At 40.8% G+C, this 27,282-nt stretch overlaps 1 protein-coding gene across 1 annotated transcript in view; it reads right to left on the bottom strand.

The window, feature by feature from the left end:
* The window catches only part of LOC133028348 (RNA binding protein fox-1 homolog 3-like), a 216,707-nt gene that overhangs the window by 33,431 nt on the left and 155,994 nt on the right, over positions 1-27,282 (bottom strand). The window contains exons 5-10 of the mRNA XM_061095543.1: positions 23,131-23,223; positions 17,921-17,981; positions 15,665-15,718; positions 5,103-5,235; positions 2,221-2,260; positions 1,964-2,028 (exon numbers count right to left, since the gene is read on the bottom strand). Of these exons, the coding sequence (XP_060951526.1) occupies positions 1,964-2,028; positions 2,221-2,260; positions 5,103-5,235; positions 15,665-15,718; positions 17,921-17,981; positions 23,131-23,223 (446 nt within the window). The remainder of the gene's footprint in view (positions 1-1,963; positions 2,029-2,220; positions 2,261-5,102; positions 5,236-15,664; positions 15,719-17,920; positions 17,982-23,130; positions 23,224-27,282) is intronic.

Genomic DNA, 27,282 nt, shown 5'->3' on the forward strand with positions numbered 1-27,282 from the left:
AATAACAGCTAACAATGACAGAGATGGAACAGATTTAATGTTTGGCAGCAATGATAGGCTGATTGAGATCATGAAAAACCCAACAGTCAGCTGATTAAAAAACGTGGGGCGACTGAGACAGACTAGTGACTGATAGGTCATAGAGATGGAACTTATGCGATTGAATTAATTATGGAACGAAGAACGAACAGCATTGAATTACATGGTATCCATTTGTTTTCATTGTTATGCTGGAATTATTTAGGTAATATTTTCAATGACCTTCTGGTTTAACCTACAGAGGTTAAATACCTGAAACCTCCTACTAGTCAGTTAGAACTGAAGAAGCATCTTGGATAAGGGGTGAAACATTTCCAAGAAAGATGAGCAAGTTCATTTGCCAATGTGCGTTTGTACAACACCTGAAGATGTGCATGCTCTGTAGAGACAAAGACTAAGGAAAGAGTCTGTCAGTTGCCAGTGAATTCAGTGTGTTAAAGCCAGGGGGAAAAACAAAAAAAAAGAAATAAGTCTTCTGGAGAGACATGCCCCCTCACCTGCTCTTGCTCCTTGCTTCAGATACATCTTACACTATCACAGGCCTACATGCTCTAGCTATAGCTTTTTCTTATCAGGCCTGACATGCTCATGTCCCCAAAATTAGCTCCCCAAGCACCTTCATATACACATACAACAAATAGTGGGTTCAGGCACGGCTCAAACACATACAAAAGCATAGAACTATTTTATTCTATAAACACGTTTCACTGATCTGGATGAATAACTGGCACGCTCCAAGAGCTCTAAGAGCACTTGCACAGGGAGTTGAGCAGCGATGGGGCAGAGATGATAAGGTATGTCACAAGACCCCAAATGTTAATGGCTTAGAGTTGCGAGAATGATGGGAGCTTCAAGGGAAATTATAAGTGAAAGATGGAATGAACCACGCTGCTCTCTCACCGGCCTATGGTGGATTTTGTTGTGTGAGTATCCATATTGGCTGTGTGTGGATGGCAGGAAGTAGATTTTTGGTTCTGCTCATCATCTGACCAGGTGAGACTTCATAGACATTGTTTGGTTGTGTAATATGAATAACGTATTCCTGCAGCTTTTATCACAAAGCAATATTAGGGGAATCATGAAGCGCAATAGATTAATTATTATACATACATTAACCTGGTACAGTCATGTTCCAATTCTTATTCATTGTACTTGGGTGTTTGAGAATAACGACAATTCGATTTGTAAGTTACAAATGTAACATTCCAGTGAGACAAGCTCTTTATCCGGGAGTCATTCAATTTCTTTTTAACTTTTTTTTTCTCCACCAAAATGTCACCATGAAATAAAATAAATTAAACATATGTTCCATATTCATTCTAGACTATAGTGTAAGTGGCAATGCCTGTCACATGCCACCAATTTCATCAACAATAAGGCACTTATTTACAGACTAAATTTAACCAGATGAACTGTGACAATATATAGGAACACCAATGAAACTGTCTATTTCAAATTTGCCCAAACTATGTTTAACTTTTGCTCCTGTGTTGGACTTTGGATTCTAACGAGCCAACATGATGTGTGGGATCCCTTATTGCTGAATCCTTTGGGGTTGATTATTTATCATCCACCTGTTTACAAATTTTGCATTAAAATCAATACAATTAAGCTGATGCTATTAAGCCCTATGAGACGAAATGTGATTTTTGAAAATGGGCTATACAAATATATTTTAATGATTGATTGCGAAAATATTTTCTTTCTCCTATTCCATGAGCCATTTACCTGATGACATCACATTCAATGTAGGCTTCGACACGGACCTTTTGTAAACAGATCCACCACACATCAATATATCGATGCACATATTTGGTATGGTTTAAAAAACAGGTAAGGAGCCCAGGCTGTGTTTTAAGGAATGTTAAATGCAACAAAAATATTATTTCCAACAAAGTTTTAACAGAACCGAAAGCCAACATACCTGTCACTGTATGCAGCTGCAGCGGTCCCAGTTGGCTGTGCATACCTGTAAGCTGCATATCCTCCCTGAGAAGAGATGGGGGGATTTATTTTCACATCATATTGTAAACACAAAATTTAAGCCAAAATTAAGCTGTAATCACAACCGACTATAAGTAAAGCAGTGGGAAAGATACTCAGTTCCATGTTATTTTGATGATTAACCATTATGACTTTAAGTATAAATATTTTGGTAGATATATTTGGTTTTTGACTTACATATATTTCTGCCCCATAAAAGCCATCCTGGTAGACCACACTGTTGATAAAGGATATGAAACATTAAAAATGTTTTCATTGAAATAAAATGAAATGAAAGGGTCATATGAATTTTTGTTAAGAATTTTTCAACTAAAGAGTCACAACTGGATAGTCTGTCTGTAAGTAGGGACAGCTGACTTCCACAAGATTCTGCGCAAACCCCACATAAAGTATCCAACACATACACACAAAATGTTCTAGCACATATGCAGCCGCTCTTTCCACCTGTTGTAACTGTTCTTTTGGGTTTGATCACTTATCCTTGCCTCTCAACTCCAAAATGGTTCCCTGGGAAATGGGCAAAATTTGCTTACGTCATCTACTTTCAAGTGACTCTGGGAGACTGTAGTATGAAGGAGGCGATATTCAATCTGCTCTTCTCTTAATTTGTTCATGATGAGTTAAAGAAAGTCTTCCATCACGCCACTCCCAGTAGCGGTAGTAGGAGGGCTGAATCTGTTAGAGGCAAATAGGTTGCAGACAACTTCATATTCCTATTTTGTGTATGACACTGCATACTTATGAATAATTATGTTATTTTCAAAAAAATTCAATAATTTATGCAGTGACATAACTTCCTCTCTGACGTTTATAACAAACCAGACCGTTTAAAAATCGGTTGAAAATTGAGCAAGTTATGGTTATTTAAAAAGTAAGTACCACTACAACACAATGTTATGGGTGAGCGAGCTCACTCTAGCAAGATGGCCACCATGTGCGGACGTCCGGCTCCGTCGAACGAGACATCTAGTCTTTAAATGGTAAATGGTAAATGGATTTGTATTTATATAGCGCTTTTCTAGTCTGATGATGACTACTCAAAGCGCTTTACAGTACAGTTTCACATTCACCCACTCATACACACATTCACACAGTGCATCTATTCGCAGCACTTAGTTATTCTATGGGGGGCCATTCAGGGTTCAGCATCTTGCCCAAGGACACTTCGGCATGCAGATGGTTCAGACTGGGGATCGAACCGCCGACCTTCCGGTTGGAGGACGACCACTCTACCCCTCAGCCACAGCCGCCCATTTATATATATATATATATGGTTAGCGCGCCCCCCACTTTGAGAACCACTGCTTTGGCCTGTAGGTGTTTCCAGTAGCACACCAAACATGAAAGACACTAGACTAACAACATGTATCTGTATGCACACTAGTGGAGTAAATTCCAGGGCTCACTAGCAAGTGGGATGGCATGGACACAGCACGTTCGTCATCCATTTAGGGTATGGACTTGGAGCCAGTGCCCAAACAGATAGAGGCCAGTACCCCTTACATACATTTTGCACCACCATATGCCATCACACAGCAATATATATAGACACACGATTCCATTATGTTAAAAATTTTGTCTTCTAATCAATGTACAAATATTGTAATTTTGTTGATGTGTTCAGATACACACTGCATCTATTGCACTTCTGTGCTTCCTGGGAGAGGGATCCCTCACATGTGGCTCTCTGAGGTTTTTGGTAGTTTTTCCTAACTCTTGTTGAGGGTTAAGGACAGATCATGTTAAACCCTACGAGACAAAATGTAATTAGTGAAAATGGGCTAATAAAATTTGATTGATTGATTCACTTCACCTTTGCTAAAATAGCAGGATGCTGATTAAAGAGCACTACTACTGCACAAGGAGCCTGCAATTGGCATGCTAACTGCAGTGATGTCCACCAATGCCATTGCCGAGAAATTTACAGTATATCCAAACAGCCTCCACACTGCAGACATTGTCTAACCAGGCCAGCACAGGGCCGCCACATCCTGGGTCTTCACCTGAGAGATCATTTGAGATCATTTGAGATCGCACAGAGATAATGTGATGAAATCCTCAGGCCCATTGTCATACCATTCATTCATCGCCATTGCCTAATGTTTCAGCATGATAATCCACAGCCCCATCTTGCGAGGATCTGTGCACAATTCCTGAAAGCTTACAACAACCCAGTTCTTACATATTCAGCAGAAATATCCAGCAACTACGTATAGCTATTGAGGTGGTCCAATTTTCCACAGGCCACAATCAATAGTCAATTCTATATTAATCAGACGTGTTGCACTTCATGAGACAAATGGTTGGCATGCTAGATACTGACTGATTTACCGCCCCCCCCCCCTAAAAAACCCTATGTTAAACTATAGTGCCTAATTAAAGTATTTCTTAAAGATAAACAGCACATTATAAAGTGGCCTTGATTGTAACCATAATCAGAGTCTTCTCATATGTCACACCTGTCAGGTGGATGGATTATCTTGGCAAAGGTGAGGTGCTCACTAACATTGATTTTAACAAAGTTGAGGACAAAATCTGAGAGAAAAAAGGCTTTTCTTTGCATAGAGGAAATCTTACATCCTTTACTTCAATTCATGAAAAAAGAGCCATAACAAAAATTTATTTATTTTATCAGCATACAGTTAATGACATCTCACATTATTCTTGTCCAGCTTAATCTGCATTTTTCATATTTTTCATCTATTTTTATTCACTCTAACAGTCTTCCCCTTCATTTTCACAAGGTCTCTCTCTCTCTCTCTGAAGCAGGCCCATTAGAGAAGCAGGTCATTCAAAGCCGAAACAAGATAGACACACAAAAAAAAGAGGCAAATTTAGCGGGAGCAATATCAGTTAGTTTTTATGTTTTCAGTATTACTATGAATTGGATTTGTGCAGTTGCATGTTTTAACCCCTTGTAGACGATTGTCGCGAATTTGCTTCAAACCGCTTCCGGTATATGCTTTATTGAAATTAACAATCTCCACTTAATTTTGCATCTGTATGAAAGCCAAGTATGTGTTTGGATGTGTGTATGTTGTGTGTTAGCAGGCACTCACGCTCCATAGGCAGGGATAGGTGGAGGAGGAGGTGCAGCTCGGAATGCATTGTAGACAGCACGACCCCTCCCTCTCAAATGAGCCCCCCTATAGGCCATGGCTGCTCCTGTACTGGGGTATGGAAAGCCTGTCACTGAGAAAAAGACATCAACACACATACACACACACAGTTTGAAGGACATAATAGCTTTTGGACTGTAGTTTTTTTTTGCTGAGATGAAAACACAAAACCAATTAAGTATAAAAAGTAAAGGGGTAGGGTTCAGTAATTCAGTAGTTTTTATTTAAACAGATGAATACTGGATTTAAAACTCTTAAACAGGAGGACCTTAAATTCACACCCAAGTTAAAACTGCCCCTGGACACAACCTTTAACCACTATTGGCCTATAAAAGCCCAGTTCCCCCTCTTTTCTCTCTCTTTCTACTCACTTCTCCAGGAGGAGAGGTGGGTATAGCTTTTTTCTACTGACCTCTCCCTACCATAAGCTATTCCACCTTACACCACAGGCTTGTAAAATCTTCCATAAGGCAGCGATGCGAGACCCTGCCTAACAACATCAGCACGAATTGACGAGCTGCAGATAAACAACAGCAGGAACCACAACCATCATGTCAAACAGCACATCAGAAAGGACCTTTTCCCCTTTTCATGAACTGGTATCATAACTGGGCTTAATAATTACACTCAGCTATGTACAGGACTGATGACTTCTATTCATGTGATGTTTATAAGTTTGTTTTGTGTTGTTGTGTTGTTTGGTAATACGTTAACAGTGAATGTTAGTTATGTTATGCTCTTTACAGGCGTTCTTTGCTTGCAACTAACTACTTTCTCCAACCTGGTACCACACCTCACACAAACATCTCCCGAAACTTAACACAAACATGTGACCTCAACCACATGACTGCACCATTCCATGTGTTCTTTTGTGTTCATAATGACCAGCCACCATTTGAGAAATTGAAAAAAAAATACAATCACACATTCACACACATGCATACAATATTATTTTCACAATAAATGTTTTTCTTTAACAAATGTTGTCTTCAGTTATGTTGCATAAGTGTGAATTTTGCCAACCTCTACACTGTCAAGAACTCTACATCCTTCAACTTGCTAGCTATTGATGTGGTAATTTTGGTTAAGGTTATTAATTTAATTAATTAAGTTCCAAATTTGTAGTTAGTACTTAAAGTTCCAAATTTGTAGATAGAACGTAAAGACTTAATCAATAAATTGGCTATCTTTTCCCTCCTTTAAAGTGTGGTGTCCCAAGCTAGCATTACTGTCAATTAAAGTTTTTTTGACAAATTTATTTAATGCACAAAGGCACACCATTTAATGGTGTCACGCTTAAGGTATAATGTCACCACTGGAGTAGAGATAAAAATAGTGTGTGTGTGTGTGTGTAGCTCTTTCTTTATGAGGAGGGTCTATTTGGGGTTCAGTATCTTGCCCAAGGACACATCAGCATGCAGACTGGGGAATACTAAGATCAAACCGTCTACCTTCTGTTTCAAACACGACTGCTCTAACCCCGCCCTTATTTGTGTTACCAGGCAAAGCTGATCTATTTGATATATTATCTATTATTGTATATGAATATACAATAATAGATATTATATTCATATAATATAAATAAATATACAATGTAACAAAATTATTTTTTAGATGATAATTGCAATGACATTACTACACCAGTGGGGGGAAGCATTGGACTGCACTGTACTTGATTCTGAGAGGAGACTCTCCTGAGACTGCAAGTTTTAACACAACACATCTTATAAGTCACCTGAAAGGTTGTCACTACAGCAAAGCTGTTTGGAAGCCTCAACAGCAGCTAGCATTTAGGAAAAAAAGAAGAAATGGAGAAATGGACATCGAATGTTTCCATTCAAAAGCCACTTGAACAACTTCATGAGACAGCAAAAAGGCTGAAGCAATCGTAGAGCCTTTGATGACCAACCATTTTCTGTGGTGGAGGACTGGGGTTTTGTCAACTAATAAACCACCAGTACATTTCAGAGGTATAAGATGTCTTCAGGGGTCCACCCAAACCCTACGACCCAAGAACCAACAAATTACCTGTATGGGTTGAGATCCTTGTTTTATAGTTATTTCTGTCCCAAACTATAATTGCAGGTGTTTTTAAGATTATTTATGTGTAATAACCGAGTGGAGTTGAGGTCTTTTCTTGTTCAGTCACAGATTTTTATACCTCACACACTTTTATAGTCTGATTGATACAAACGTAACATAATTTAATTACAGACATATGGACCTCTTACATTAGTTCAGTGAAAATGTTTAGTTTAACAGTTCATTGGCTGGATGAAGACTTTAACATGAGAAAGGCCTAACTGCTCACACTGTGCACAACGCTCTGGGTTACATAAAGTGACTGTTTGTTCCAAATTTTAAGACATTCCCTTCAGATGTCATTTTCAAGAAAAACATAAACATAGTTTGTAGGGCCATTGTGATTTTAACCTTTGACCTTTGCCTTCCAAAATCAAATTAGACAATTTGTCAGTCCAAGTGAATGTTTGTGCCAAATGTAATGATATTACCTTTGGGCTTTCATGATCGAATTTACACCAACATGGGCCTTAGGGAAGAGGTTGTGCTTGAAGAGATTTTTGAAAATGTCTAGAAGCCGATCAATTTCACTATACTGTACAGCCTTGCATAACAGCACTCCCAGTATTCACGATGTCCATTGACCATGGCAGAAAGATCGTCCATCTTGTTATTAAGTGAGTGTACATTCAGGCATATTTGTCATATGCAGTAAAAACAGGGTCAACAGTACAATGAAAGGTGTCAACTCAGCAGTGCAATATTAACATTTAAATTTAAATAAAAGCAAGCTGTTTCACATTTTTCAATGTAAATTACAAACAGGCAGGAAAAACATGCAGAGAGGGTTGTTAGTCATGATTTGACTTCAAGTTTATGACCCTGATGGCCTGATGGTAGAAACTGTTATTAAGCCCTGCTCTTATACCTTCTACCAGATGGTAACAGAGTAAACAGTCTGCTGGCTGGATGACTGTAGACCTTGATGATGTTGTGTGCCTTCCGCAGACACAGCTGGTGGTAAATGTCCTGGGTGGCTGGGAGAATGTTTCTTGCGCCTTTACCACGTTCTGCAGTAATTTTCGGCCGTGAGCAGAACAGTTTCCATACCAGACTGTGATGCAGCCTGTCAGCAAGCTTTCGATGGTACACAGGTAGAAGTTTGCGAGGATGCTGGCGTTCAAGACCTCCTTCAATTTAAAGACATTAAGAGAGACATTGTTTTCCTTGCACCAGCTTGTCAGTGACCTCCTCTCTGTAGGCCATCTTGTCGTTTGTGATGAGGCCCAGGATGGTCCTGTCGTCGGTGAACTTAATGATTATGTTGGAGCCGTGTCTGGCTGCGCAGTCATTGGTGAAAAGGGAATACAGGGGGGGACTGAGCACACAGCCCTGAGGTTCGCCCATGTTGAGGATTAGCTGGGAGGAGATGTGACTGACAATTCTCACCACCTGGGGTCTGCCGGTCAGGAAGTCATATATCTAACTGCAGATGGAGGTCTCCAGGCCAATATCAATGAGCTTCGAGATGAGTTTTGAGGAAATAATGGTGCTGAACACTGAGCTGTATCAACATAGAGCACCCTCACATATGCTGTGTGGGCTGCCGAGGGGAAAGTGACGTCTGTGGACCTGTACGGTCTTTAGGCAAACAATAACAACAATGGATGCCTTGAAGGGGTTGGGGGACCACGGACTGTCTCAGAGAGAGGCTGAAGATGTTGGTGAACAACTGCCAGCTGATCAGCACACACCCTGAGCACACAACAAGCCGCCGCTCCATGTTGCAACTGCAGCCAAGTGACAAAGGTGTCAAAATGTTGCTTGGATGTTGCTTATCAACTGACATTGCCTGTGCCTACATGCGGGCTTGGTGGTGCTGTGCTCTATCTAGCTGCTTCCCTGCCCTCGAATGAAATGCTGTACATCCGTAGAGCTTCCGGCAACTGTTGAAATACCTGCTCTGTAGTTCAATATAAACCGTCTTCTGCTGAATTTGTAAAGATTTGTGACTGTGTCAGATCAGTGTTTGATCTGTAAAAAATAAAAAACATTGCCCTAGGCCAGGGATCGGAAACCTGCGGCTCCGGAGCCTCATGCAGCTCTCCAGCCCCTCTGCACTGGCTCCCTGTAACTGACTCAGTTGAAGAACAGTGAAAACAGAGAAAACAACGAGTTTCTCTGGTCAAAGCAGCTCAGGGATTAGCACAGAAGCTGTGAATAGTGTTTGTTTGGTTCGCTCCAGAGTTTATCAGACTGCATTTAACATCATGAAAAATTATTCGTCAACATTTTTGTGCTTAGTGATGCTTTTTGTGTTTAGTGACACTCACAGTCAGGACTCAGTGTTAAAGTGAGGGAAGCAACCCGCAGACATGATCCGGAACCATCGATTAATAACTTAACACATGATCATAAGATTGTCACCTGAATCATCCCAATATAAGAATTGAACAAATGAACGTGAACTAGTTGGATGGCTCTTTTGATAGTAAAGGTTGCCGACCCCTGCCCTAGGCAATTACGGCTAGGGCACCAGCTTAAGATCAGACTTTAAATGATGCAGCAGGATAATGACCCTAAATATCTAAGTAAATCAGAATGACGGACATACCTCAAACCAAAAAATCATTCATCCTTAGAATAAAAGAAGACTGCTGAGGTCAGCCATATTCAGCATAGTAGCTACTGATGATTTTTTCGGAAGGTGAACCAATTATTAAATCCAAGTTTCTATTTACTTTTTCCACTTGCACTGTAAATGTTTGTGTTTAAACAGGACGGACTTCCGGTCGGAACACCGTCAAGTTGGTCGCATAGCGAGAGAGCTCTCAATTGAGCCAGAGCAATTAGAGAAATACCCCCATACAAACCAAATAAATAATTCCGCAAAAAGTGTAGAGAAAGGGGAGAATAAGTAAACGTCGTCTGAAGACGGGAATGAGAAAGACGGGCACAGCAACAACTAGCAGCTAACAGGGGTAAGCTAACAAGCAACGTGGTGCAGTGTGGAGTCATCACGGCTATACAGCTGCACACCAAGCTGGAGGACAAGTTGCTGGATCTGGAAAGCCACTCCAGACGTGAGAACATAAGGATCTATGGGGTGCTGGAGGGATCCGAGAGGATCAACCACAATGATCTCATTTGTGGAAAATCTACTCCGCGAAGGTCTCGAGCTGACTAACGACATGCCCGACCTGCAGATTGAGAGAGCTTATCGGTCCCTGGGACCGCAGCCGCCGGCAGACGCGCCGCCACGCTCCATTGTGATCAAGTGTCTAAGCTTTAAAACAAGACACATTACTCCGCGAAGCATGGCAGAAGAAGGGGTTTGACTGGCAAGAAAACCACATAAACCTGGACCACGACTACCCACCTCTAATACTCAAGCAACTAAGAGAATACACAGAGATACGCAAAGTGCTGAAGGAAAATAAAGTCCAGTTCCAGACCCTCTTCCCTGCCAGGCTGCGCGTGAGACACGAGGACGGGACCAAAACCTACGATACCATGGAGGAGGCATCAGAGGACCTGCTGAGAAGAGGCTACACCGTGACAACCACCACACCTCCGGCGACGCTCATGGAGCAGGTGCAGCGGCTGACCTGGAAGAGAGTGGACCGACGGGCAAAGAAGGGCACAGCCGAACGGGAGCCGGGATACAAGGAGAAGCTCCGAGCCTTCAGGATATCATCACCGTCCCCCTTCGGGACCTAAAGGACTTAATCCACGGCCTGAGGACGACGGAATAAACTGTGAAATCAGTCATGTACTATGTCTGTTATTAGTGGTCGAGATCCACTATTTAATAGACTGGTTCGTTCGGGGCCAATTTTTTCACCTTACATTTTTTTTTTCCTTTTTCCGACATGCGACTGTTGCAGGTAAGGGCCTCTCCCTCCGAACTGAGGGAGACTTTTCCCTTCGAGCCGCCTCGGGAGGTTCAACAGGTTCAGGTTAACAGACCCCTACATAGGGAGTCACAAGGACAAATTGTATTCAGTTTGATGTTTATTAATGTGTTAGTTATTCATTCCCTGCCGGTTTACGCGGGGAGGGGGAAGCGCACCAGGTTTTTGTTTGGGATGGAGGAGGAAATCACATAGATGCAAAACAGGTCTTTGAAAATAGCATCATTTAATATAAATGGAGTACTCAATCCAGTTAAGAGGGGGAAAATCTTCTCAAAATTAAAGAAAGATAAAATTCAAATAGCTTTCCTACAGGAGACACACCTCAGCGACTCCGAACATACTAAATTGAATAAATCAGGATTTAAACACGTTTACTTCTCTTCACATGAATCAGGGAGGCGGAGAGGAGTGGCGACTCTGATATCCAATGCGGTAAACAATGAACACATATCAGAACATAAGGATAAGGAAGGCAGATTTGTTATGGTTATAGGAAGAATAGAAGGTGTTGTGATAAGTCTCCTTAACGTGTATGTTCCGCCGGGCAGTGTCTGGTCCTTCTATAAACATATGGTTGATTTAATGACGACAAAAAGTGACAAAAAGGGATTTTAATAGGTGGTGGAGATTTTAACATCCGATTAAACCCTCACAGGAGAGCTGGGAGAAAATATGTCAACTACAATGGCTCTCGACCGGGTCAAATACATGGCGGGAGTTCTTCTGGAATAATATAACAAGATTTTTTATCACACCCATACAAAAACGACACCAAGGCAGCGGAGACGCCTGTTGGAGGCTCTGTGGATCTATTGGAGCCAACCACTTCCATATTTTCTGGGACTGCCAAGCAATGAGGTCTTACTGGGAAGAGATCCACAAACATATTAACAATGTATTTAATGTGAACATCCCATGTGATGGAAATGTGCCTTTCTAAACAAAAAGAGAATTTAAAAAAAAACAGGACACCAAATAGATTTAAATAGTTTTTTTCTTATCAGCTTAAGCAAATTGTGTTTGTCTAATCTTTTATTTAGATCAGATCACACTTGATGACCAGTTAATGAATTACAGTTTAATGTCCTATTGTCAATCAGGAATCCTTTGCAACATACTGCCCAACTGCCTCATCTTTGATGATCTTTTGGAATGATGTTGGAAGGGGGGCAGGTGCCAGGGAGGACAAGAGGGCACTGCCCTCTCGTAGAGCCTGTGGTGACCTGGAGCAACTTTAACCCAACAAAGGAGAATCAAGTGCGCTTTGGTATAAAGGGCAGGATAAGGGAGTGAAATGCCCTCAGTGAAAAGATCTGATACTTTGAGGACAACTGCTGGACATCTTTCAGTACTGCTGTTGAAGTTGCGACAATCTCCAGTTCAATCACTACCGTTGACAATGTATGAACACATATTTTTTGTCTGTGCTCTGGCGAAAACAACAACAGGTTTTGTCAGCACATTATCAGGTTACATCTAAAAAACTGTAATCATGGAGAACGGTAAACCTAAATGAAACCACCAACAGCAACAGAGTGTACAAACTTCAAACAAACAAATGTCTTTGTATTTCTGAACACTACTTAACGAATGGGACAAGACACCCTAATTATAATATTAAAATGTACCTTTAGCTGTAAATATTGTGTGCTGACATTGTTTGTATGTAGATTATTGTGTTCTTGTTTGTACCTGGCAATGTCTGTATGTGCTGAGGGCTGACACTTGTATGTGTTGGTTGTTAATGAACTCAATGTTGTGCTTTAGACCCCGACTTCACACCAGCTACTGCTTGGGACCTCTGACCTCTGTAAAAAACATTGTTGAGTCATATTGGTAACTGTGTCAGTGATAAAGGTTCAACTTACGTATGTTTCTGATTTAGTGACTTTACCTGGAAAATATGAGGATTCAAAACCTATCCTCAATCAAGGAGTAGGTTATATATTTAGAGTTGATATTCAATTATCAGACATTTCTGTCAGACCACACACTGACAATCTTGTGCCATTCCTGGACAGCAGGGATAAAAAGAAATCTACCTTCTACATTTGTGCAACAATAAGCAGCAGTCAGTTGCAACTCTATTAGATAAAGCGTACAATCCACTGAATCAGATGTGTCATAACATCGATATTTACATAATTTCAAAATAGTTTCTGTTGAGAGTTGGTCTGAGATGTTTTAATAAAATTTGCTCAGACTGAACCATTCATGTTTGTTTTGTCAGTTCAAACATCAGTTCAAACCTCAAAATCATTACGATTACATTAAAATGATTAAAATAATTAAAAGGAAAGGTATTTGAGTAGACGGAACCTTTATATATTCATAGACACATGGTAAAAAAATTAGCCAAACAATTTCCAAGTTCTTTTTTGCCAATCGTATGATTTTAGCTGTAAATTGTTGGATGGTTAAATATATATCAACAAATATTTAATAAACCCTTCATATGTTTTGTGTGTAGTTTAAAGGAATACAAGTACTTCAAAATAGTTTAGTTCAAATGCAGTTCTTAAGTAAATGTACTTAGTTACATTCTACCATTAATTATATTATTTAATGTCAATTATTTAGTTACTAATCAGTCTTGAAGTTGTACCAGCATACACTATGCTGAAAGTAAGAATATTTTGCCATCCTACATTATGTAAATAGAGTAGCTTAATCTGTTTGCTATAAAACCTGCACAGCTAATGCTTGATACAAGCCTGATGTAACATTACCTGTGGAATGATGGAAAGGTTTGATGTTGCACTGCGAGCCACGTTGAAGCACAGATGGTGTTTGACTGCGTGCAAGGTGCATCGTTTCCACCATCACTCACAGTATCTCCTTAAACCTTAGCATTAATCATTCCACATTGGAATACATTCCATATGCTGTGCAAACAAAGTCACAAAGCTATGTAAATGCACTTCACTATTACTAATTGTTCCTTACCAAATGGTAGGTTTTACAAAATACATTGCTAATGCTAGTTACTGTTAGCCTTATAGGCTGGTGGGCTTCACATAATATTAAGGCTGGGTCCAAATATCATGAGACAGGACAAGGCTGTCAAATAATTAATACTTATTGCATATGACATCATTATGATGATGAATGTGGGATCTAGCAAACAATAGAAAAAGAAGACTTAAATGGTAAATGGATTTTGTATTTATATAGCGCTTTTCTAGTCTGATGAAGACCACTCAAAGCGCTTTACAGTACAGCTTCACATTCACCCATTCACACACACATTCATACAGTGCATCTACTTGCAGCACTTTGTTATTCTATGGGGGGCTATTGTGGGTTCAGCATCTTGCCCAAGGACACTTCGGCATGCAGATGGTTCAGACTGGGGATCGAACCGCCGACCGTCAGGTTGGAGGACGACCACTCTACCCCTCAGCCACAGCCGCCTTACAATGCACAGATTAATTTCCAGTTGAGCAGTGGAGGAAGAACCAGAGGCAGCTGCTGACAGCGCACCTGAACACTGCAGTGTATTGATAGAACTGCATTTGCTGTCAGTCTCACGTGGTTCTAGCTTCAATATCCCATTCTTAACTCTATCAAATCACTGGGAACATAATTGTGCTCTCTGAAAGGAGCACTGCATACGAAAAATCCCATCTTTCCCCTGCACGTATCACACCTATCTATGGAAGGTAGAACCACACATTTTTTTTGCCACAGTGTGGCAAACTGTACATGATGTCCTGATGGGCTGAAATTTCTGCACCCAAACACAAAAATTCGGAATGATCACAAATGATCCTAAAACACAACCCCTCAGACTAACGACAAACTACTACTATGCATCTTACAGTTGAGAAGACTCCTTTATGTGAAGTAATTCGACATGATCTTGGGGAAAAAATGCGTTTAACTATTAAAAAAATTGGTTTCAAGAAAGGCTATGTATGAATTTTATTGCTCTTTTAGTAACATCCAGGGAAGATCTTAGGGTTGCTGTTTGCTTGGTTTGAAGGTGAAAATCAGAAAAAAGAGAGAGGGATAAATAAAAGAGATGGGTGGCCTATCTCTAACAGGACAGCTATTTAGAGGAGTCCTGTAAACCCCCCTATGGATGAACAGATTTCAAACTAATAAGCAAAAACGTAGAGCAGTTAAGAAATGTAGTCAGTCTTAGCATTTGTACAATAAAACAAGCTGTTAGTTTGGCCTAGATGAATACAAATATAATGCATTGGCATGATAGCAACATTAGCAACTGTATTGTATTCACTGTAGGGAGGATCAGGGAACTCTCCTGGACTGTGAGAGCAGTATATGTCTCCAGCTTGCTGTCTCTTGCCTGTGCACCATGGAACTGTGAGGACAAACTAACGTTTCAAGTATTTTTCATGATTTAATGATTTGGTTGAGGTTTAAGCCAATGCATGAAGTGGATGTCCACACATTTCCCTCATACATTACATGGTAGAAAAGAGGACAAGAAATTAAATTGAAAAAAGAAGCACAGATGTCACGACTGCTTCATATGGATTCTACAACACAGTATGTTTTTCACAGTGTTTTTCTTTTCAGACCTGTGTGTTTATTTACCTGCATAAAATTCAGGACCATATACAGCTCCAACTACTGGATTCAGCTTCCAGCCTGCACAGGAGACACACACACAGGATGAATGTTAGTATTTGATTTCTCCATGAAGCTGTGTATCATAATGCCAAACCTGCTGCTTCCATCTTAATATGTTGCACCAAAGTGCTGTTTCCTACATTCTGTTTGATCAATGGATTAACTTTTAAAAATTTGGAACCCACTCGCCCCCTTCTGTTCTTTTTTTGTTCTTCTTCCTCCATGCATATGTGTGTGTGTGTGTGTGTGTGTGTGTGTGTGTGTGTGTGTGTGTGTGTGTGTGTGTGTGTGTGTGTGTGTGTGTGTGTGTGTGTATGTGTGTCTGTTTATGTATGTACAGGCCTGCACTGACCTGATGACAGTGACAAATGGAAAACCCTTAAGGGGTTATTCTCTATCTCTGCACCCTCAAACAAGATAGACATGTGTGTGTCTGTGTGTATGTGTGTGCATATGCTCACGTGTCTGGTCATTTAATTCTCTCCCTTGTACATCCATCCCCTCCCCCTTGCTTTCTTTTACATTTCACAGCGCTCATCATTCTCTCCCTAACATTCCCTCACTGTTCCATTTCACCCACATCTGAAATAGACTGAAGGCCCTTCTTTCCCCCTTTTGGCATCTGTCCTCACTCTTTTTATTGGCGCTTTTCATTTACCCATTCACCTTCTCATCCATTTACCAAATCTTCCTTGTCCTCAACGACCAAGTCCCCTCCATCTCTAATCTTACTCTTTCTCTGCTCACCACTCGTAAGAAGAGATTTTACTTTGCTATTTGCATGATATTTAAAAACAAAACAAATGTCTCTTTGACAAATGCCAATTTAATTTACCTAATTTCACAACTCTGTTTGTATGTGGAATGCATATATTGTGGACTGTTCACACTTGGCAAGTGTATTCTTAGTGGTCATGGGAAGTTTGGTGCAATTTGGACAAAATTGTAATAACCTTAATAGTAAAGCGACCAGTTCTCTGTAACAGTCAGTGTGTTAATGTGGGTGTTTGATCTGTCTTCAAAGCAAAAGCAAACATTCATTTTGAGCTGCAATGTTTTATATCAAGCTAAATTACAGAGGTTTTTTTAAGTTGTGAATTTGGGTTTAAAGATTGTGTCAATAGCTGACATGTTTGCTGTGAAAAAATAACATCAGTTAAGTAAATCTTTCAAACAGTAATAAAGAAACTTCAGTTTAATTTGATGAGAAATGAACGGACATTTTTCTACCTTCACTCGGCATGGTATATAAATACATTTGCACACAACATGCAGTGAAAGTATATTGTAGAACTATTTAATTAGGGGTCACTAATGACAAGGAAAGATTTTGAAGTAGCTCCAGAGCATTGCCACAGGCCAAGCAAACAGCCTATTCCAAATAGGCAGGTTTAGAACATGCAATGCACTAGTTAGTCAAATGTGAACAACTCTTTACAATGAAGACAGAGTCCACTGACTAGCTTCCATTCATAGCTTTTGGCTTTCTTTCCATTCAGAGCGCCAGCTTAATAGCTAGAGTAAGATGATAAAGTGTAAAACCCATCCTAAGTTTTGGCTGAGGTGCCTCTGTCCTTAAAATAATAATAAAAAATGCATTCAGAAGTGCAGCACACACTTGTGACAAAGATGTTGTATGAAGTAGAGGCTTCTTGCTTCCAGACTTTCCTTACGGCTAAGAACACTCCTTACGGCTAAGAACACGTCTTGCCGGGCCGTTTGAATTACTAATACAGTCACCTAGGCCTATTATTGTGATAAATTATAGATTTGGATTATTTTGGACCATTTTCCTTCCCACATTGTTAAGATTAAAGGAAGGCTTACATAAGAATATCCAATCAATGTATTGCGCCCACTCAACTCTATGATATTACTTCTCTCCCACAATCTGCAGTCAGTCTGCACTCTGTGCAGTCTCCGTCATCTGCCTCTAGATCAGTTAACAGCTAAATACCATTGAAATAGCTGAGTTACAACCAATAGAGGGCAGTCACTGAGCATTTTTACCAAATAAAATCTATAATTTAATCTCTGCACTACAATGTCAAGATGTTGACCTGAATCAATCAACAACACTGCTAAATATCCATGAACATTGGTTTTCAGCTATATAAAATGGCACAGAGGTCTAGTTACTCCAGTTCCTCTGTAATGCATAATAATGGAAGACATGGGCAGCAACAATTAGGATGGTGGCAGGAAAAATATTATTCTCACCATTTGTGTAAGGGTTGGCCACCTTTTTGTTAGTCATTACTCTGGCAGTGGCATTGTTGACCTGTTGACAGATATACAGCTATCAATGTAAGGACACACACACACAAACAACAAGATACACAGAGCAAAAAACAAGCAAAACCTGCACAGTGTGAATAATTCCACATTATAAGCTTCTTCATGCCATGCTGGAATCTTAGCATTTCAGCAAGTGAGGCGACATGCAGTTAGTCAGAGATGATGTTCAACAACATAATATTCATGAACAATTCCTCCCACCTAAACAACCATATAGGTCATTTAAGTTGTGCCTTCCCCCTGACATGAGTTACAGAAGTTTTTCCTTCAGCAGCAAGAGTTATGGCACTGATTAACTGTTGAAACGTTAAGCATAAATAACTATTCCTAATAATGAGAAATGTTATAGTTATGTGCAAAAAATAGCTAGTTAAGTTTAGGGAAGAATCAATGATCGGTTCAAAGAAGCACTTTGCTATATTTAGACGACATTCACCATTGTGGTTATAATACCAAGCCAGTAATAGAACATCACTGTCATGGTTAAAAGAAGCCTTAAATGCGAATGACACTGTCACAAGACTTCTAGATGTCATTTAATAATTAAAATTAACTGTAATTTCCTTTATCGTAATAAAAATAAAAAAATAATTTAAAAGTAACTCTTTGTTGTAATAAGATGCTTGCCCAAACTTTAAAAAAATTAAGGTAGTCTTTACTGTCCCCAAGGGGCAATTTAGTTTGCATACAGTAGTCACAGACCTATTTAGTTGTTTTTGTAATGGGAGGACAGTGGAATGGTTATCCAAAGAATTTGGGTTACACAATAATTCATATAAAACATTTCAGATGTGAAAACTGCTTAAAATCCCGAACAATCCATAAATAGTGGAACAACCTTGCAACCTCTGCCTTATAAACTAGTGGAAATTCCCCTACTATTCAGCATTGTACTGCATATCATTTTCCTACTTAAGTGTGTGTCTGATTTGAGGGACTATAAATAGGCCTGAGGTTAAAATTAAGGTGTTCATTTTCTAAAGCCACACAATACAGTGAGAATTGCTTAAAATTGCATCGCCAAGTTTCATTTGCATCTATAGTTACATTGATTTAAATGCTATGTCTCAAGATGCTACTTAAATGTAAATTTTAGATCACACTTTATTTCACAATTTTCTGTCTTCACAACACTACCACTAATTTAGCAATGGAAAATATATATATTTTATCTGCTCAATATCCGTTTCATGATTCTGTTTAGGTCAAAGATTCTGTTTGCCATGAATAAAGTCCAGGGTAATTTTTCGAAAAGTAAAATGTGAGGGAGGAGATATGATTTGTTCATTTAACTAAGACTTAAATAAAACCAAATAATATTTCTTCAGGTAAAATAAAGCATTAGTGATGTTTCCCACTTAAAAGGTGATGTTGGAAGTCTCTTCTCTTAATGGTGGCAGGACGGTTAGCATGCTTGCATTGTTGGAAACCCATCTGCATCTTCAGCAGGTGTCTCAGGTTCAAGGACGTTTCGTGACATTACATGTCATTTAACTGACGCTTTTATCCAAAGCGACCTAAAAGTAGTGCATTCAACATCTATGAGTTGGCATGTTTTTAGGGGTTCAACATCTTGCCCAAAGATGCTTAGGCATGGGCTGGGAATTGAGCTGTTGACCTTATGGTTGGAGGACAACTGCTCTGACCCCCTTATATGTTCCTCTAAACATTTCACCTGAGTGGGCAGCAAAGACTATGTTATTCTTCACCTGGAGAAATATTCCAACTGCTGTGTCTCCTAAGCCCCACTCATCTTGAGGTAGTCCAGCCGGCATCGCAATCTCCCTAGAGACTTATTTTGGATGTATGGTTTCCAAACCAATCTTCGGCAGAAAATAGTGCATCGATGTTGCTAGGGAGGAAAATAAGGATCCTGGTACTCTCTTCTGTTGGTGAGCGTCCTCCCAAGGCACTGTGAGTTTGTCTACAACAATGGTCTTGGTGATTCAAGATAAGAGGATGGATTCTAGCCCAGATTTCCTTCCAGGTCAGGGATCTCTCATGTGTCTGGTCCCACTCCATCCACTGGCCTTGGTAGACGAGCCCTGCCGCTTTTACACGGCAGTCTTCTTCTGCTGCCTCTCATAGTACAGGTCCTGGGAAAGATTTGTATGCGCTTCATTTAGCGGATATATGCTATATATATACTATAAAATATTACCCCACTGAACAACGTGGGATGTGTGTCAAAATCTCTATCCGGGACGAAAGTCCTGTAAATGACCACAACAGGTGAATGGGACTTTTTTTTCCCCTTTATATTTATCCTCATCAATTTATACAAGATTAATGTTCATATTAAGAGAAATACTTTTTGTATTACACTTTGTCTAAAACATTATATTAAAATATATTAAATATGCAAAGGATGCAATATCTCATTATATGTGCGTACATAAACCCTTTTTCTTTTTTTTTTTTCCCTTTTTTTCTGAGGTGATGACAATGACCATAATTATAAGGTCATAGAAGAGTGTAAGCATTCTGATTTGATATAAATAAAATGGCTAGAAAAAGTTACAACTATTACTATTACATACAACTAGCAACATACAGGAATGCCAGTTGTTTATTAACCTAAACTTTAAAAGCTTACATTTCCTAGCTGTTCTAAATATTGCTAAGTCATCCCCTACAACTTTTATTTCAACAAAAGTTTACTTGGCAGCCTGCTTTTCAGGCATTCTATGTTGAGTGGCTGACCACCAATTACTGGTGGTCAGCCACTCAACATTAATTAAGGCACTAAACCACTATACCTTGGTATATCACCACAGGCATGGATTGTGTCAGCGGCGAGTGCTACTCCATTCCCTCGGCTCAACGTCACACACGAGGAAGCTGATGACAGGATGATTTTCCATGTGCAGGACATTTTAAGGCACAGTACAGGATCTACATCACTGACACTGTCATCGGGTGACACAGATTTCTTTGTGTGCCTATTATACCACATAACAGTCAATTGGAGAAGTCTTGGCCTCCAAGAGCTCTGGCTTATCTGCAACTCAGGAGTGAAAAGATCAATATTACCACTTCATGATATCTGCAAAGCGCTGGGAGACGAGCACTACATGCACTGACTGGGTGTGATACAACCAGCAAAACTAAACTTGCAGCTCTGAACATGGTCCACAAACCAGACAACTCTTCTCTGATTCTCAATTTCAATTGTCCACAGCTAACAGAGAGTGCAATACAAATGGCAGAAACATTCTTGGTCAAGTGTCTCAAACCATCAACAGACATCAAGATATTTGACGACCTGCGCATTGCTGCGTTCGATAGTAATGTCCTCAAGATGGACATTGAGAGGACCGCTTGCACCTCAACTAATGCAAGAAAACATATACAAAGAGCCTATTATCAACAGCAGCTTTGGGTCCGAGCACCATTTACAGACGCCACCTCAATCTTAAATGCAGATGCTTATGGTTTTGTAAGAAAGGGCAGTTTATTAGTCCCTGAGATTGTAATCTCAAAACCCGAATGTTAGCCAGATCCCTGCTCATGTGGTAAGTGTGCACACAAGAATGGATGTCCCTGTCGGGTAGCTGGTATCCGTTGTTGCAAGTACTGCAAATGCAAGGGAGGCAATCATCCCCATACCTGGACTCTTACCAGTACCTGGACCTGAAGTGTTACCTTGCAACACAGGGAATAAACCTGCTGTTTTGTATTTTTCACTTTAAGTTAACGTTCCAATGATAATAGCAAGGTTAGATATAAAATGTCTGTACATCAATTAAATGTTTTCTTTCTTTTAAAAAAGTCCCCTGTTTGTATACACACAGCATCCACCCTTGACATCTACAGAGACACAATTAGGAATATCAAACCAGAATTCTTACACTGTAAACATTGTGATCACCTAAGAAAATCTGTAGCTTCAAGAGTTCATATGTATGCATATTTAATGAGATATTGCCTAATTTGCATATTTTATTTCATTTTTGAGACAAAGTGTAATACAAAAAGTTTTTCTCTTAATGTGAAGATTAATCTGGTAGAAATTGATGAGGATATGCTTCTTCTTCTCTTACTGACTCCTGAGGCTTCCATCTCCTGCAACACTTGATGGTCTTGTTTGCATGTCTGACAGTAGCAGTGGGTTAATTGCTCTTGCCTTGGTAGCTTTGAATTCCTCCACCAGTGATGACACTGGTGAACTGAGCTTGGAGGGCTTGTTGTTAAAGGGTTATCAAGCTGAAATTTGGGGGAATAACCAGCCAATTTCTTCACATGGATTTGTTGCAGTCTCTCAATTGTTTCAACTTGTGTCATAGTAAAGTCATACAGGAGGAATATTCATTGCACCTCATTTATGCAATCCACATTATTCCTCACGCCAACCATCTGTCTCCTCTCTCTCTATGATAGGGTAGCTATGGACAATGTGTGCAAAAAATATAAATGCATATATGGCAACATTCCCTATCTTCCTGGAATGGCGTTTTCTTCTACTATTACAACTTCATCACTCAACCCGTTGGCATTCAATTACAGAAACAACTCCTTCCATCGTTTTTGATGGCTATTATGGAGGAAGATTATTTGCTTTTATCGCGCCGTGGAATCAAATCTCTATATTCAGACTCTTACTTTTTTGAAAATGTTAATGGCAAAACAAAGTAGCAGTAATTTTGCTCTATGAACCTTGCTGAGTCTAAATAAAAAAGCCCAGGAAAAAGGATTGAGTGAACAAAAAGATTTAAATGTTTGAGGGAACAAGTTTTTAAAAGGTGTAAAACACACTGGTAGTTCTTTGATTTTCATTTTGAAGGAGTTTATTTGAATTAGGGATGATAAACTCAAATCAAAACCACTGAACTAAACACACATGACAAAACCCATAATAAGCAAAGCAGAATTAAGCATTCATGCCATAAAACACTGCAACACACTGAAAAGATTTGTCTTTCTCTTTGTCACACACACTTACGGATCAGGGTTCGGCATGCAGTATTCAAGGTGCAGCAGGCAGGTGGGAGAGAAGAAATAGAAGTAGGGAAGAGAGAGAAGGGAGGGAGCACTGTAGGAAGGAGAGAGCAAGGAAGGAGATAGTCAGGGGGAGGGATTAAGAGAAGAGGAGGGAGTATAGGAAGTAAGGAGAGACAGGACAAGGAAGGCACCTCAATTTTCCGTCCTTCTACGATTGTACCGTTTAGTTTCTCCCTTGCACGATCAGCATCTGCACTTGTTTCGAATGTTACAAACCCAAAGCCCTGCAGTGGCAAGGAGGTGGAGTTAAGCAATAAAGGAAAGTAGTCAAGAAATGTGATGATGAAACAAACAGGGAAAGAAAGAGAGAAGAAAACACACACAAAGCAAAGATGAGAGAGCTGCAGGTCAGGAGGTGTAGCTCTAGAGGCAGAAGGCAGAGTGACGTTAGGGTCTCTCTCTCTCTCTCTTACACACACACATGCATTCCCGCGTTTATCTTTACATTCAACATATTTTTTAGTGTTTTTGTCAGCTTTTTTCACACCTGGACTGCACCAAATTAGCAGAGGCAATAAATGCCTACACACTATGCAGTTTTGGTTGTGAGGATTTTTGTGTGTATGCATTTAATGGAAAGTGCAGTTGCTCAGCTGGTGTGCCCCTGTGAAAGCAGATAACTGCCATACAATGACAATCTCTATGTGATCAGTCAGTTGTGACCCTCTGAGCCACAGGACTCGGCTCGCTCCTGACATCTTGTCTGCGTCTCCGCCTTGGCCTAGGGATACAGTTCAATCAAAGAGGGTAAAGCATGCCTCCAAACCCTTAGCTGCAAAGTTTCAGTTATCACCACTGTACAACTGGTGAGAGGCTAAATGTTAAGTCACTACTGGATAGTGTAGGAGCTAAATTAACCTTTATGTTGACTCTTATGCTATCTTTCTTTATAAGTATGTGTATGTATGTAAGAATGAATGAGTGACACTATGTCTGTAGGTGTTTTTACCCACACCTAGAGGACACCTGAACAGGACATGAGAGGCTGAAGGTGGAGCCCAAGACGCCGGGTTTACACCGGACGCTGAAGCGACACGTAAGCGCAGCGCCAAGCCTTAAATAACTGCTGGCTCCCATCCACTCCCATGTTAAACCTTTGTGCGGGTCCCCCCGGACGCTGAAGCGCCGCAATGCAGCACAGCTGCCTCGGGCCGTGCAGCGATCGTTTCGGCGTTGAGTCTATTTTTTGCACTTGACGCGAGCGTATCGGCCAGGAAACACACTGAAAAATGATTTTAAGCGATATTGATGACATATTTTATGTGATAAAAATGATAAAATATGCATCCCATAGTTTGTATTCCCCTTCTGTTGTCCTGGAGTTTTAATTTTACCAAATTTACCAATCACATTCTTAAATGTCCCCCTCTGCCCATCCACTACATACATACAAGCAGTCATAAAGATAAAAAGAGAGGGGGGGGGGTCTACGTACTCTCCCCATAGGCTTGAGTGGAGAATAGATAATTTACCCTTGACACCCGACATTGAACGGAGCAAACAGCGGAGAAGTTATTGAAGATGTATGACATTAAATTAATAATTGAAGTGGAGAAGTACAGTGAGCTGTATGATCCTCGGCACATAAAGGACAAATGTTGGGACGCTGTTGCAGTTAATGTTGGAGCAACAAGTGACTGTATATGCTTTTATACTACTGGGTCAACGGGTGATATTATAAGCGCTGCCCGTCGCTTCAGCGTCCGGTGTGACCAGCCATGCGCCGGAGCGCTAGGGAAAATCGAGCTTAGCAACCAGTGGTAGTAAAATATAAATTGCTGCTACTGTCACAGTTCCTCTGTGCCTCCAGTGCCCTTCCCCCTCTCCTCTCTCCTTTTCCCCACAGGTGCTGCTCATCTCATTAGATGACTCGGCGGAGGCTCACCAGAGAGCGCACCTGCACTCATCACTCTCTGGCTATATCAACCCTGGCCGTGCGCCGAGTCATCGCCAGTTCGTCCTAGTCACTACCGTGGTAGTAATTAGTTCTCGGCCCCTCTGTCTATTTCCGCCTGATATCTCTGGTCTCGTAACCCCCGTGTTCTTTCCCTCTGATCACCAGGTCTTTTCCCCTGGACCCTCCTGCTATCCTCCCTGCTGAAGATCTCCCGGAGCTATCAGCCGTCCCGTCATTCTGCCTTATCCCATTATAATAAACACCCTTGAACGCACCACCCTTTTTGGCTCTCTGTGTTGCCTCTGCTCTGGGGTCCCTCACGAGACCTCAGTCGTCATAGCTACAGATAGGCTGAGCAAAGTGGTTGGTGCAGTTAAAGAGGGGCATTCAAAAATAACAAATAAATATATACAGGTCAAAAGTCACAGGCGACGAGTTAAAGGGGTCACTGTTTATTATCTACTGGCAGACCTGACAACAGTGGTGTCCTCAGTGATGCACACAAAAACGAAAAGCATAACATGCTATTATAGTGTAAATACTTGCTTACTTAATATACTGATATACGTTGTTTGCTATTTTAGAGTTAATGTAATTTGAAAGAACGAAGGTGACCAGCACCTTCATGAAACCTATTCTGATCCCACCAGAGACCAGGACTTTGGTCAGTGTAACGCAGTGATTATTCCACCAGAGCTTGCTGTGGCCTTTGACCAGAGGGAGCCTACAAGGTGTACAAGCACTGCCCCAAGCTGCTACACCTGCATTGGAGGATCCTCAAGTCATCTGAAAGAGAGGAAAAACATGTGTGGACTCCAAAAGAGGACAACTCCAAGAACATCAGCCAGTTACGAATCATCTTGTTGCTCAGTGTTCAGCATCATAGCTAAGAGACTGGCTGGTTTCTTCTTCGGAAATGGATACATCGACACTGCAGTTCAGAAAGGAGGAATCCTTTCAGCACTGCTTAGCACTGCTAAGACTCTTAGCAGGGCTAAAAACTCTCCAAGAAACTGGTGAAAAGTTTGGGAAAAATCTTTGACAGTAAACTCAGGGATACAGCATCCAATAAAAACGCTTGCGGGGGGGTCACGTGATGACGGACCAGGAGACGGTCGGGTTTGCGGGAGCTCCGCCAATACCCTTCATATATTTCGCATTCTCTCTTAAACCACGTTATCTTTTTATAATACGAGTGCAGTAGTATGACTCTCGAAAAATTCTGGACAAGACAACACCAAACAATGCCAAAGGAAAAGACTAAGACGCGACAGCCAACTGACAAGGCGGCTACGGAGCTAGCCCAACATGGCGGCGAGCATGATGAAGACGGCGAGGAGGCAGAACTTGAACCTGGACTCGCTAAAGTGCTGGATTTGATGACTAATAAGCTAATGATGGCTATTAACGACAAACTCGAGCCTTTGGCTAAAACAGTTCTCTCTCATACTACCGAGCTGAAGAGGGCTAATGACCGCTTGGATGAAGCAGAGGCTCGGGTGCTACAGCTGGAGACCGCTAACGATCCGCACGCTGAGCGTATAGTAGCTTTGGAAAGAAAGATTGAATCCCTCAACGACCATATAGACCAGGGGTCTCAAACTCAAATTACCTGCGGGCCGCTGGAGGTAGTAAGGTAGTACAAAAAAAAATTTGCAAAAAAATCCAAACTTCTCAAATGTCATTACTAACAGTTATTTAACTTCAATGGGTTCTTCTGAACATGAATAGAATATTGAAGAACATGAACGGTTCTTCTGAACATGGCTTCTCTTGCCTACTTCTTGAACCTCCCTGAACTTGGATTTGAGGTCAGAGTTGCACTGCAGGTCAATGAGCTCCATTTGAAGCACAGGAGGGGCATCTTGCACATCAAAGGAGAAGGGATCCGCAAAAATTTGAAAAGTGGCTCTGTGCGTCTTGAAGTCTGCAAATCTGTGATCAAATTCCTCCTGTAGCCTCAAATGGCATCAACATACTTCTCACCACTGAATGGTGTGCCTGCATTCAGGAGTGCCTTGCATGCTGGGAAATGGCAAAGGTTTGTCTGAGAGAGCTGGGCTTTCCATAACACAAGTTTTGTGGAGAATGCTCTCACATTGTCATAGGCAGCACTGACGAGCTGGCCCTGGCCTTGTAACTTCTTGTTCAGTACATTCAGCTCATGCGTGATGTCAACAAGAAAAGCTAAGTCCATGAGCCATTTGGGATCACTTAGCACAGGAACAGCCACCCCATCCTCCTCCATGAATGCTTTCACTTCTGCTCTCAAATCAAAAAATCTCTTCAAGACGTTTCCCCTGCTGAGCCAACGTACCGCGGTGAAGTAGAGGACATCCTCATATTCTGACTCCATTTCCTCTAAAAAAGTATGGAACATCCGGTG

The sequence above is a fragment of the Limanda limanda genome, chromosome 21, assembly GCF_963576545.1.
Source record: "Limanda limanda chromosome 21, fLimLim1.1, whole genome shotgun sequence".
NCBI lineage: Eukaryota > Metazoa > Chordata > Actinopteri > Pleuronectiformes > Pleuronectidae > Limanda > Limanda limanda.